The 13833-nt window shown below is 43.5% G+C and overlaps 1 protein-coding gene and 1 pseudogene across 1 annotated transcript; both read left to right on the forward strand.

Moving 5' to 3' along the window:
* The first annotated feature begins 310 nt into the window (after positions 1–310).
* LOC124020589 (pyridoxal phosphate phosphatase PHOSPHO2-like) lies at positions 311–3330 on the forward strand. The gene is made up of 2 exons (XM_046335824.1): positions 311–704; positions 1422–3330. Exon 2 carries the CDS (start codon positions 1447–1449, stop codon positions 2176–2178), a length of 732 nt encoding a protein of 243 aa, XP_046191780.1. The 5' UTR covers positions 311–704; positions 1422–1446; the 3' UTR covers positions 2179–3330.
* LOC124020586 overlaps positions 2899–13833 on the forward strand; it is a 10973-nt pseudogene continuing 38 nt past the window's right edge.

Below are 13833 nucleotides of genomic sequence, written 5' to 3' on the forward strand. Positions count from 1 at the left end.
GAACGCTCCGAAGTCGGAGATTTCCGAGGTCCGAGCGGCTCAATAAAATCGTCTTTATAATTAAACCAAGATAGACCACAGCCTGTCGTTTCAAACGGGAACAAATTAATCTAGTGGGCAGAACAAGCAAGGTGGTGGGCAGAGCCAAGCACGAACTAGAGAGATTCTATTGGCGCGTTCTAGCACGTATTTGCATATTTCCATTAGGGAACGCCTACTCTGTAAAGTGCACTTCTGCAATAACTCAATTCGCCTTCACACTCATTCTAAACAACGCAATATTTTTTTTTTACTTTGGTAAAGTCTACAAAACTTAGTTCACTCTGTTCGTAACAGATTCTAATTTTGTGAACAGAAAACTGTGCTGAGATCAAATGTTTAGTCGATGAGAAAATGTGAAGAATCTCGGCCAAAATCCATCGAGTTCCATCTTATTTCTCCCACTGCGGGCCACTGGGCTTCCTCTCACTACCACATTTGATGATTTGACATCGTTTTTTCCAAATTTGGTAGTGAGTGGAAACGCCAAGCGGATGCTTCACATTTTCACATCCGGTGGAACATCTGTCTCATTGTTCTATCTGTGTCTCAATGGTTCCCAGTTGTTCCGAACGCGACATGTCTCAAGTGTTTGTTTAAGATCCAACCGGCGATGTCACGCATCTAAATGTACATTTGTGTAAACGGTGTAACAACAGTGTGGGGTAAGATCCTAAGTGAATACACACATCGATACATATATTATTTGACAAGCAGTTTACTGTTTAGAACGACGTAAAAAGAGCTAGCTACTGTACTTGGTAATGTGTAATAGATTGACTGTTAGCTAGCCAGTTCCTAGCTAGTCAGCAGACAGTTCAAAGAACACTCTTAGCCATTCAGTAGCTAGATAGATAGATACTGCTTGGTCACTAGCCCTTTTTCACTTCAGTTCAATTCAAGGGGCTTTATTGACATGGGAAACATGTGTTAACATTGCCAAAGCACTTTCTGTTTAGTGTCTGTCTGCCTGCCCCCTCCACAGTGTTGGAAAAAGTACTCAATTGTCGTACTTTAGTAAAAGTAAAGATGCCTTAATAGAAAATTACTCAATTAAAAGTGAAAGTCACCCAGTAAAATATTGAGTAAAGGTCTACAACTATTTGGTTTAAAATATACTTAAGTATATATAATTTCAAATTCCTAATACTAAGCAAAGCAGACAATACCATTAAAACAAATTGTTTCTCTCTCTATCTCTCACCCCTCTACCTCTCTCTCTCTCTCTGTGTCTGGCTGCCTGTCCGTGTCTCTCACCCCTCTACCTCTCTCTCTCTCTCTGTGTCTGGCTGCCTGTCCGTGTCTCTCACCCCTCTCCCTCTCTCTCTCTCTCTGTGTCTGGCTGCCTGTCCGTTTCTCTTCTAACAAACCTATTCCACCAGTGTTTTGCAGCAGAGGAGAATCATCATGAAGACTCTGCTGGTGTTTGACTTCGACCACACCTTGGTGGATGACAACAGTGACACCTGGGTCATTCAGTGTATCCCGGACCAATGCCTGCCAGACCTGGTCAAGAACTCCTACCAGAAGGGACTCTGGACAGAGTACATGGGCAGAGTCATGTCCTATATAGGAGACCAGGACATCAGCCCCGATACAATCCGCAGTGTGATGGAGACAATACCGTTTACAGATGGAATGATTGAACTGTTGGCGTTCATTGTGAGTAACAAGAACGACATTGACTGCATCATTATCTCAGATTCAAACACAGTGTTCATCGACTGGATACTGCAGGTGGCCGGGGTTCAAGACGCGGTCGACCAAGTCTTCACCAATCCGGCTGCGTTTGACACGCGTGGCTACATGGAGATAGAATGTTACCATTCTCACCAGTGTAGCCAGTGCCCTGTCAATCTGTGTAAGAGGAAAGTGCTGGCTGATTTCCTAGCAGGGCAGTTGAAGGGAGGGGTAGAGTATCAGAGAACTTTCTATGTAGGGGACGGAGGGAACGACCTTTGCCCTTCCAACAGTCTAAGGGAAGGAGACGTGGTGTTCCCTAGAAAGGGTTACACCTTAGAGAGGCTGCTCTCTAGACAGAGGGCACAACAAGGAGAGGGTTCATCCAACCCGAGAGTCGTAGGATGGACAAGTGGAAAAGAGATCCTGATGGAACTGAAAGCATGTGTTCCCCTGTAGGGTGCAGCTCTTTCTCATACTAAATGAAGTGTACTTGCAACGATTAAAAAGTAACCCAAATGCTTGCGAGGGAAGGATTGTGATTGTGTCTTTGTCCTGTTTTGAAAAGTTTTTGAAGATCATATTTTAAATGAGCGGGACTGTATCACATCATTCTCTCAGGTTCAGATGCAAATGAATGTACATCTTTGTGCTTATTTTTGTCTTTAGCAAATGTAGAGAGATACAGAACCCAATAAACAGAAAAGGAAAAAACAAATCACACCTGTAAATTACATGTTATAACTGTTTATCATGAAATATATATTCTAGGATGTACAGTCAATAAAAGACATTGGCATCACTTTTTACTAGGGCACTCTCTATGTGCAAAATGTATTACCAGTCCTGTGTATTAACAGTGCAATTATCTGTTGTCTCTACTAGGCTCTATTGTGAGTGTTATTATATAAATGGCCGATTACTGCTTCAGCAGTGCCGTTTCGTGGACCGTGACCCCGTCTCCCTGCCTCCCAAGATAACCCTCTGTCTGTCCCTTTGTGTCAATACGCTGATAGTAGGACGAGGCGCGGTGAATGTGATTGGTCGAACACTGTTATTTGCGGCTGGTAAGATTATCAGAGACGCTGCTGTCTTCGGCTGAGATGCTCTTGTCACATCAGCTGAGCGCCTGCCCCGTCAGCCTAAATAGATAACGAAACTAAATAGCGGAATGTCCGGCGTTTATTAGATTGGTTGGTTTACAAGGGAATTGGGTATAAATAAGGATTTATAACAGATGGCGTGTGATGCGGTTTGACTCGCTCCAAACACAGAGGATGCTTTAACAACAGGACAAGAAACCATGTCGAGCAGGTAGATGTGTGGCTGTTGTTCAGTGAGCTGTGTTAATGATCTTCACTCGGGACTATTTACATTGAATAGTATTCTGTCAAGTGTATGTAGGTCCTATGTGAATCCATTACATTGTGTTTTAAATAAGACGACTAATAGATTACATGATCAAATACTCTCTGGATCCATTGCAAAACCATGTATGTTTACTATCTGTGCTCAGTTCATCGTTTTTTGCAAGGTGTTGCTGCTTACAGTATTGCAAAATGTTCATTATGCAATGTTTTCTGTTTTAGCAATAAACCCAATTTGATTCTATCAAGCTTCATTCATTTAAATGTAATGTTGAAACTAATTCCCTTTGCGGTTTGCATCCTACAGACCATAGCCTGTCTTAATAACGTCAGTGTAACCAGATGTGTAAAGGGACAGGGAAGTCCAACGTCAGCTGTTCTGTATTACTAATGTATAACATGGATGTGCCAAGGCAACGGCATACATTTTTAAAGGGTACATTAAGATATTTAATGTCTCGTGTTTCAGGAACACAATGTCATCTAAGGGACAGGAGTCGCCGGAGTCCTTCTACACCTATGATTTCTGTGACCCAACCCATCCCACGGAGGTTCTAGAAGCCCTCGGAGAATACTACACAGAAGGCTTGTTCACTGACATAGCGCTACAGTGCTCTACAGGGGAGCTCTTCCACTGCCATAAAGTGGCTCTATGCTCCCGTAGTTCCTACTTCAGAGCCATGTTCACAGCCGATATGAGAGAGAGGTCCCACAGTGTCATCAGACTAGCTGGGGTAGATGTGGAGGTGCTGACGACCCTGGTGGACTATGTGTACACCTCCAAGGTAGGCTACACCTCTGAGACCGTTTATGAGTGACTGTCCATTATGTGAACGTAGTAGCCTAATATAACATGTGTTTATTGTGTTTGAACCTTTATTTAACTAGTCAGTTAAAGAACAAATTCTTATTTACAATGACGGCCTACCAAAAGGCAAATCGTCTATGATTGCTTATGGCGTCTCAAAAGTCCTTTAGTTATCATTAAAATGGTGTTTTTACTTTTACACATGTTGTGTCTATTGTTTTAATATTGACAGGATCACATGTAACTTTTTACTGCAGTGGGATAAATCAGGGGCGCACAGAGTGGTTCTTGGTCGTCTAAAACTAATCTACTTTGTAACAACAGTATCCACCTCACACACATGGTTATGGGTTTAACAACAGTATCCACCTCACACACATGGTTATGGGTTTAACAACAGTATCCACCTCACACACATGGTTATGGGTTTAACAACAGTATCCACCTCACACACATGGTTATGGGTTTAACAACTGTATCCACCTCACACACATGGTTATGGGTTTAACAACAGTATCCACCTCACACACATGGTTATGGGTTTAACAACAGTATCCACCTCACACACATGGTTATGGGTTTACTACAACAGTATCCACAACAGTATCCACCTCACACACATGGTTATGGGTTTAACAACAGTATCCACCTCACACACATGGTTATGGGTTTAACAACAGTATCCACCTCACACACATGGTTATGGGTTTAACAACAGTATCCACCTCACACACATGGTTATGGGTTTAACAACAGTATCCACCTCACACACATGGTTATGGGTTTAACAACAGTATCCACCTCACACACATGGTTATGGGTTTAACAACAGTATCCACCTCACACACATGGTTATGGGTTTAACAACAGTATCCACCTCACACACATGGTTATGGGTTTAACAACAGTATCCACCTCACACACATGGTTATGGGTTTAACAACAGTATCCACCTCACACACATGGTTATGGGTTTAACAAAAGAAGACACCTGTATCATGTCAGATATAGAGTTGAAATGTATTACATTTTGATTTTGCATCCAAATATTACACTTTATATACATCACAGAAGACTGAAATATAACAAAACTGTTTGACATAGAAACACAAGATTTTTGTCTGTTAAATAAAAAAATCTTTATCAATGATGAAACATGAGTAACATTCCACCCATGAGACCAAAGAGGACACTTTTGGTCATTGACTGCAGGAAAGGGTAACATAATACAAAAGTATGTGGACACATGCTCGTATCCCGGGCATTAATATGGAGTTGGTTCCCCCTTTGCTGCTATAACAGCCTCCAGTCTTCTGGGAAGGCTTTCCACTAGATGTTGGAACATTGCTGCGGGGACTTGCTTCCATTCAGATCATTAGTGAGGTCGGGCACGGATGTGGGGCGATTAAGCCCGACTCGCAGTCGGCGTTCCATTTCATCCCAAAGGGGTTCAATGGGGTTGAGGTCAGGGCTCTGCAGGACAGTCAAGTTTTACCACACTGATCTCAACAAACCATTTCTGTATGGACCTCGCTTTGTGCACAGGGGCATTGTCATAATGAAACAGGAAAGGGCCTTCCCCAAAACTGTTGCCAAAAACACTTGGAAGCACAGAATCATCTAGAATGTGGAACTAAGGTCCCGAACCATGAAAAACAGCCCCAGACCATTATTCCTGCTCCACCAAAACAGTTGACACTGTGCATTGGGGCAGTCGGCGTTCTCTTGGCATCCGCCGAACCCAGATTCGTCCATTGGACTGCCAGGTGGTGAAGCGTGATTCATCACTCCAGAAAACGCGTTTGCAATGATCCAGAGTCCAATGGTGGCGAGCTTTACACCACTCCAGCCGACGCTTGGCATTGCGCATGGTGATCTTAGGCTTGTGCGCGGCTGCTCTGCCATGATGGAAACCCATTTCATGAAGCTCCTGACGAAAAGTTATTGTGCTGACGTTGCTTCCAGAGGCAGTTTGGAACTTGGTAGTGAGTGTTGTAACTGAGGACATATGATTTTTACGCGCTTCAGCACTCGGCGGTCCCGTTCTATGAGCTTGTGTGGCCTACCACTTCGCGGCTGAGCCGTTGTTGCTCCGAGATGTTTACACTTCACAATAACAGCACTTACAGTTGGCTGGGGGCAGCTCTAGCAGGGCAGAAATTTTACAAACTGACTTGTTGGAAAGGTGGCATCCTATGACAGTGCCACGTTGAAAGGCACTGGGCGCTTCAGTTAGGCCATTCTACTGCCAATGTTTGTCTATGGAGATTGCATGGCTGTGTGCTCGATTTTGTACACCCGTCAGCAATGGGTGTGGCTGAAATAGCCGAATCCACAAATTTGAAGGGGTGTTCACATACTTCTGTATATATAGTGTAGGTTAATTACTGCATCCCAAATGGCACCCTATTCCCAGAAAGTGCAATATGGACCCTAACGGCGCTGGTCAAAAGTAGTGCACAATAAGGTGCTATTTGGGTACAAAACTCTAAACTGTCTCCCTCCCAGGCCTCCATTACCCAGTGGAATGTAGAGTCTCTGCTGGAGGCTGCAGACCTGCTGCAGTTCGGAGCCGTGAAAACGGCCTGTGAGAACTTCCTGGTTCGTCTCCTCCACGTCGACAACTGTCTGGGCATGCTCCGTTTCGCCCAGCTCCACGTGTGTCTGTCCCTGGAGAAGGAGGCACGCAGGGTGCTGCTCTGCCACTTCCACGAGGTAATGGTTCAACGTTCAGCTTCAGGCTTATTCCTACATCGTGGTACATACACAGAAACAAACAACAAATATGATGTCATTCAATATATATATATATATATAAACACTCAGCAGATATGTATTCTACTAAATCAATAGATGGGTTTGTTAAATGTCTTTAGTGATTTGAGAGTGTTCATTTTCTCAGGTGGTGAGAGAGGAGGAGTTCCAGGAGCTGGGGGTGGAGAAGGTGAGGAGCCTCCTGCAGGAGGAGAACCTGGCGGAGGTGTTGAAAGAGGCGGTGCTGGTGGAGGGGGTGGTGAGGTGGCTGGCCCACGATACTCTTGCCCGCAGGGGACACTTCCAGGAGCTTCTTCACTCCGCCCACTTAGACCTGAAGGAAGAGTACCTCAGGACTGCCTTGGAGCTTCATAGAGAGTGTCTGGAGACTGACACTGAAGACATCCACTCTCTATTTGTCCAAGCTCTGAAGACTGCTTTTAATATCAATAAAAGCCCTTCGGAACACTGCAGAAGGGGCAGGAGACTGACCTCCAGGATGTTTGTGATAGGAGGGTACCACTGGCACCCTCTGTCTGAGGTCCAGACCTGGGACCCGGTCACGGACCAGTGGCAGCAGGGGGAGGATATGCCAGACCACACCAGGGAGAGTTATGGAGTTACCCTGCTGGGCTCCAACATCTACATTAGCGGTGGCTACAGGACAGACACTACAGAGGCTCTAGATACAGTGTGGGTTTACAGCAGTGATACTGATAAATGGACACAGGGGCAGCCCATGCTGACAGCGAGGTACTACCACTGTTCTGTGGGTCTGCATGGGTGTGTCTACGTCATAGGAGGGTACAGAGGAGGGGCGCCCATGGGGGAAACGGAATTCTATGACCCCTTGAAAAGGAAGTGGATTCCCGTAGCTAATATGGTACAAGGTAGGTTGGCCTATGAAGGTTTGGAATATGACATAGTTGTGAACTTGACAGTTGATTTTTTGTTGTAAGTTTTGTCTTATAGTAAATATATTTGTTTACTGCTGGAGTTTCATGGTAGTTTTAAGGTTGGAAGCCTTTTAGTGACAATCCTTCCTTCCTTCCTTCCTTCCTTCCTTCCTTCCTTCCTTCCTTCCTTCCTTCCTTCCTTCCTTCCTTCCTTCCTTCCTTCCTTCCTTCCTTCCTTCCTTCCTTCCTTCCTTCCTTCCTGTCTTTTCCTTCCTGCCTTCTTTCCTTCCTTCCTTTTCCTTCCTTCCCGTCCTTCCTTCCTGCCTTCCTTCCTTCCTGCCTTCCTTCCTTCCCTTGTCACAGGCGTGGGGAACGCTACGGCCTGTGTTCTGAGAGACACAATATATGTGGCAGTCACTATGGTTACAAGGGAAGCTGCACCTATGATAAGATTCAGACCTACAGGGCAGAAGTCAATGAATGGAGCATAACAACGACCTGTCCTCATCCAGGTACCACAACACAACTCAGTTATATCAGCCCTGGTTCTATAGAGCTACAGAGAGATAAACTCTGTTATGTCAGCCCTGGTTCTATAGAGCTACAGAGAGATAAACTCTGTTATGTCAGCCCTGGTTCTATAGAGCTACAGAGAGATAAACTCTGTTATGTCAGCCCTGGTTCTATAGAGCTTCGGAGAGATAAACTCTGTTATATCAGCCCTGGTTCTATAGAGCTACAGAGAGATAAACTATGTTATTATATCAGCCCTGTTTCTATAGAGCTTCAGAGAGATAAACTCTGTTATGTCAGCCCTGGTTCTACAGAGAGATAAACTCTGTTATATCAGCCCTGGTTCTATAGAGCTACAGAGAGATAAACTCTGTTATATCAGCCCTGGTTCTACAGAGAGATAAACTCTGTTATATCAGCCCTGGTTCTATAGAGCTACAGAGAGATAAACTCTGTTATATCAGCCCTGGTTCTATAGAGCTACAGAGAGATAAACTCTGTTATATCAGCCCTGGTTCTATAGAGCTACAGAGAGATAAACTCTGTTATATCAGCCCTGGTTCTATAGAGCTACAGAGAGATAAACTCTGTTATATCAGCCCTGGTTCTATAGAGCTACAGAGAGATAAACTCTGTTATATCAGCCCTGGTTCTATAGAGAGATAAACTCTGTTATATCAGCCCTGGTTCTACAGAGAGATAAACTCTGTTATATCAGCCCTGGTTCTATAGAGCTTCGGAGAGATAAACTCTGTTATATCAGCCCTGGTTCTATAGAGCTACAGAGAGATAAACTCTGTTATATCAGCCCTGGTTCTATAGAGCTACAGAGAGATAAACTCTGTTATATCAGCCCTGGTTCTACAGAGAGATAAACTCTGTTATATCAGCCCTGGTTCTATAGAGCTACAGAGAGATAAACTCTGTTATATCAGCCCTGGTTCTATAGAGCTACAGAGAGATAAACTCTGTTATATCAGCCCTGGTTCTATAGAGCTACAGAGAGATAAACTCTGTTATATCAGCCCTGGTTCTATAGAGCTACAGAGAGATAAACTCTGAGAGATAAACTCTGTTATATCAGCCCTGGTTCTACAGAGAGATAAACTCTGTTATATCAGCCCTGGTTCTATAGAGCTAGAGAGATAAACTCTGTTATATCAGCCCTCTAGCCCTGGTTCTAGAGATAAACTCTGTTATGTCAGCCCTGGTTCTATAGAGCTACAGAGAGATAAACTCTGTTATATCAGCCCTGGTTCTATAGAGCTACAGAGAGATAAACTCTGTTATATCAGCCCTGGTTCTATAGAGCTACAGAGAGATAAACTCTGTTATATCAGCCCTGGTTCTATAGAGCTTCGGAGAGATAAACTCTGTTATATCAGCCCTGGTTCTACAGAGAGATAAACTCTGTTATATCAGCCCTGGTTCTACAGAGAGATAAACTCTGTTATATCAGCCCTGGTTCTACAGAGAGATAAACTCTGTTATATCAGCCCTGGTTCTATAGAGCTACAGAGAGATAAACTCTGTTATATCAGCCCTGGTTCTATAGAGCTACAGAGAGATAAACTCTGTTATATCAGCCCTGGTTCTATAGAGCTACAGAGAGATAAACTCTGTTATATCAGCCCTGGTTCTATAGAGCTACAGAGAGATAAACTCTGTTATAAGCTGGTTCTATAGAGCTACAGAGAGATAAACTCTGTTATATCAGCCCTGGTTCTATAGAGCTACAGAGAGATAAACTCTGTTATATCAGCCCTGGTTCTATAGAGCTACAGAGAGATAAACTCTGTTATATCAGCCCTGGTTCTATAGAGCTACAGAGAGATAAACTCTGTTATATCAGCCCTGGTTCTATAGAGAGATAAACTATATCAGAGAGATAAACTCTGTTATATCAGCCCTGGTTCTATAGAGCTACAGAGAGATAAACTCTGTTATATCAGCCCTGGTTCTATAGAGAGATAAACTCTGTTATATCAGCCCTGGTTCTATAGAGCTAAGAGATAAACTCTGTTATATCAGCCCTGGTTCTATAAACTCTGTTATATCAGCCCTGGTTCTATAGAGCTACAGAGAGATAAACTCTGTTATATCAGCCCTGGTTCTATAGAGCTACAGAGAGATAAACTCTGTTATATCAGCCCTGGTTCTATAGAGCTACAGAGAGATAAACTCTGTTATATCAGCCCTGGTTCTATAGAGCTGGTTCTATAGAGAGAGATAAACTCTGTTATATCAGCCCTGGTTCTACAGAGCTACAGAGAGATAAACTCTGTTATATCAGCCCTGGTTCTATAGAGCTACAGAGAGATAAACTCTGTTATGCAGCCCTGGTTCTATAGAGCTACAGAGAGATAAACTCTGTTATATCAGCCCTGGTTCTATAGAGCTACAGAGAGATAAACTCTGTTATATCAGCCCTGGTTCTATAGAGCTACAGAGAGATAAACTCTGTTATATCAGCCCTGGTTCTATAGAGCTACAGAGAGATAAACTCTGTTATATCAGCCCTGGTTCTATAGAGCTACAGAGAGATAAACTCTGTTATATCAGCCCTGGTTCTATAGAGCTACAGAGAGATAAACTCTGTTATATCAGCCCTGGTTCTATAGAGCTACAGAGAGATAAACTCTGTTATATCAGCCCTGGTTCTATAGAGCTACAGAGAGATAAACTCTGTTATATCAGCCCTGGTTCTATAGAGCTACAGAGAGATAAACTCTGTTATATCAGCCCTGGTAAACTCTGTTATATCAGCCCTGGTTCTATAGAGCTACAGAGAGATAAACTCTGTTATATCAGCCCTGGTTCTATAGAGCTACAGAGAGATAAACTCTGTTATATCAGCCCTGGTTCTATAGAGCTAACTCTGTTATATCAGCCCTGGTTCTATAGAGCTACAGAGAGATAAACTCTGTTATATCAGCCCTGGTTCTATAGAGCTACAGAGAGATAAACTCTGTTATATCAGCCCTGGTTCTATAGAGCTACAGAGAGATAAACTCTGTTATATCAGCCCTGGTTCTATAGAGCTACAGAGAGATAAACTCTGTTATATCAGCCCTGGTTCTATAGAGAGATAAACTCTGTTATATCAGCCCTGGTTCTATAGAGCTACAGAGAGATAAACTCTGTTATATCAGCCCTGGTTCTATAGAGCTACAGAGAGATAAACTCTGTTATATCAGCCCTGGTTCTATAGAGCTACAGAGAGATAAACTCTGTTATATCAGCCCTGGTTCTACAGAGAGATAAACTCTGTTATATCAGCCCTGGTTCTATAGAGCTACAGAGAGATAAACTCTGTTATATCAGCCCTGGTTCTACAGAGAGATAAACTCTGTTATATCAGCCCTGGTTCTATAGAGCTACAGAGAGATAAACTCTGTTATATCAGCCCTGGTTCTATAGAGCTACAGAGAGATAAACTCTGTTATATCAGCCCTGGTTCTATAGAGCTACAGAGAGGAAATGGGACAGTGCATTAAAATCCAAAAGTTCTGGTGCAGCTCAACCACATGAGGAACTCTGTTAATAACTAACTTACCCCAGGCTTGAAGGAATTATGAAAAACACATACAGTGGGGCAAAGTATTTAGTCAGCCACCAATTGTGCAAGTTCTCCCACTTAAAAAGATGAGAGAGGCCTGTAATTTTCATCACAGGTACACTTCAACTATGACAGACAAAATGAGAAAAAAATCCAGAAAATCACATTGTAGGATTTTTAATGAATTTATTTGCAAATTATGGTGGAAAATAAGTATTTGGTCACCTACAAACAAGCAAGATTTCTGGCTCTCGCAGACCTGTAACTTCTTCTTTAAGAGGCTCCTCTGTCCTCCACTCGTTACCTGTATTAATGGCACCTGTTTGAACTTGTTATCAGTGTAAAAGACACCTGTCCACAACCTCAAACAGTCACACTCCAAACTCCACTATGGCCAAGACCAAAGAGCTGTCAAAGGACACCAGAAACAAAATTGTAGACCTGCACCAGGCTGGGTAGACTGAATCAGCAATAAGTAAGCAGCTTGGTTTGAATAAATCAACTGCGGGAGCAATTATTAGGAAATGGAAGACATACAAGACCACTGATAATCTCCCTCGATCTGGGGCTCCACGCAATATCTCACCCCGTGGGGTCAAAATGATCACAAGAACGGCGAGCAAAAATCCCAGAACCACACAGGGGACCTAGTGAATGACCTGCAGAGAGCTGGGACCAAAGTAACAAAGCCTACCATCAGTAACACACTACGCCGCCAGGGACTCAAATCCTGCAGTGCCAGACGTGTCCCCTGCTTAAGCCAGTACATGTCCAGGCCTGTCTGAATTTTGCTAGAGAGCATTTGGATGATCCAGAAGAAGATTGGGAGAATGTCATATGGTCAGATGAAAGCAAAATATAACTTTTTGGTAAAAACTCAACTCGTCCATGATTGATCTTATCGGTGTCCATGCCAGTGTTGGAGATGAGGATGTTGAGTTGCATCCAAAGAACACCATACCTACTGTGAAGCCTGAGGGTGGAAACATCATGCTTTGGGGCTGTTTTTCTGCAAAGGGACCAGGACGACTGATCCGTGTAAAGGAAAGAATGAATGGGGCCATGTATCGTGAGATTTTGAGTGAAAACCTCCTTCCATCAGCAGGGGCATTGAAGATGAAACATGGCTGGGTCTTTCAGCATGACAATGATCCCAAACACACCGCCCGGGCAACGAAGGAGTGACTTCGTAAGAAGCATTTCAAGGTCCTGGAGTGGCCTAGCCAGTCTCCCGATAACAACCCCATAGAAAATCTTTGGAGGGAGTTGAAAGTCCGTGTTGCCCAGCAACAGCCCCAAAACATCACTGCTCTAGAGGAGATCTGCATGGAGGAATGGGCCAAAATACCAGCAACAGTGTGTGAAAACCTTGTGAAGACTTACAGAAAACGTTTGACCTCTGTCATTGCCAACAAAGGGTATATAACAAATTATTGAGATAAACATTTGTTATTGACCAAATACTTATTTTCCACCATAATTTGCAAATAAATTCATTAAAAATCCTACAATGTGATTTCCTGGATTTTTTTCCCCTAATTTTGTCTGTCATAGTTGAAGTGTACCTATGATGAAAATTACAGGCCTCTCTCATCTTTTTAAGTGGGACAACTTGCACAATTGGTGGCTGACTAAATACTTTTTTGCCCCACTGTAGTTATGTTGTAGTGCAGCATTCAAACTTTACAAAAATATGAATGCAGAGATGTCTACTCTCTCGAAGCAAAAGTGAAATCATATAATGTACACACCATCTAAAGTGAAATCATATAATGTACACACCATCTAAAGTGAAATCATATAATGTACACACCATCTAAAGTGAAATCATATAATGTACACACCATCTAAAGTGATGCACATAAGTAGTAGGCATCCTTCCTGTATTTGAGCAAAGATCATTTATTTGACCTCTGTCTTGGACCGTCTCTTAGAGTACGGCCTGTGCCTGGTGTCACTGCACCCCAAGCTGTACCTGGTGGGTGGCCAGACCACCATCACAGACTGTTACGAACCGGACAGAGATGAGTGGAGCCAGCTGGCCAGGACCAAGGAGAGGAGGATGGAGTGTGGCGCCGTGGCCATGAACGGGTCCCTGTATGTCACCGGGGGCTACTCCTACTCCAAGGGCACCTACCTGCAGAGTGTGGAGAGGTACGACCCCGAACAGGACACCTGGGAGATCGTGGGGAATTTACCTGGAGCGGCGCGGTCACA

This window comes from Oncorhynchus gorbuscha, unplaced genomic scaffold (genome assembly GCF_021184085.1).
Source record: "Oncorhynchus gorbuscha isolate QuinsamMale2020 ecotype Even-year unplaced genomic scaffold, OgorEven_v1.0 Un_scaffold_861, whole genome shotgun sequence".
Taxonomy (NCBI): Eukaryota; Metazoa; Chordata; class Actinopteri; order Salmoniformes; family Salmonidae; genus Oncorhynchus; species Oncorhynchus gorbuscha.

Excerpts from the sequence above, each read along its gene's own strand:
- LOC124020589 (XM_046335824.1), top strand. The coding sequence starts at position 1,447 with ATGAAGACTCTGCTGGTGTTTGACTTCGACCACACCTTGGTGGATGAC.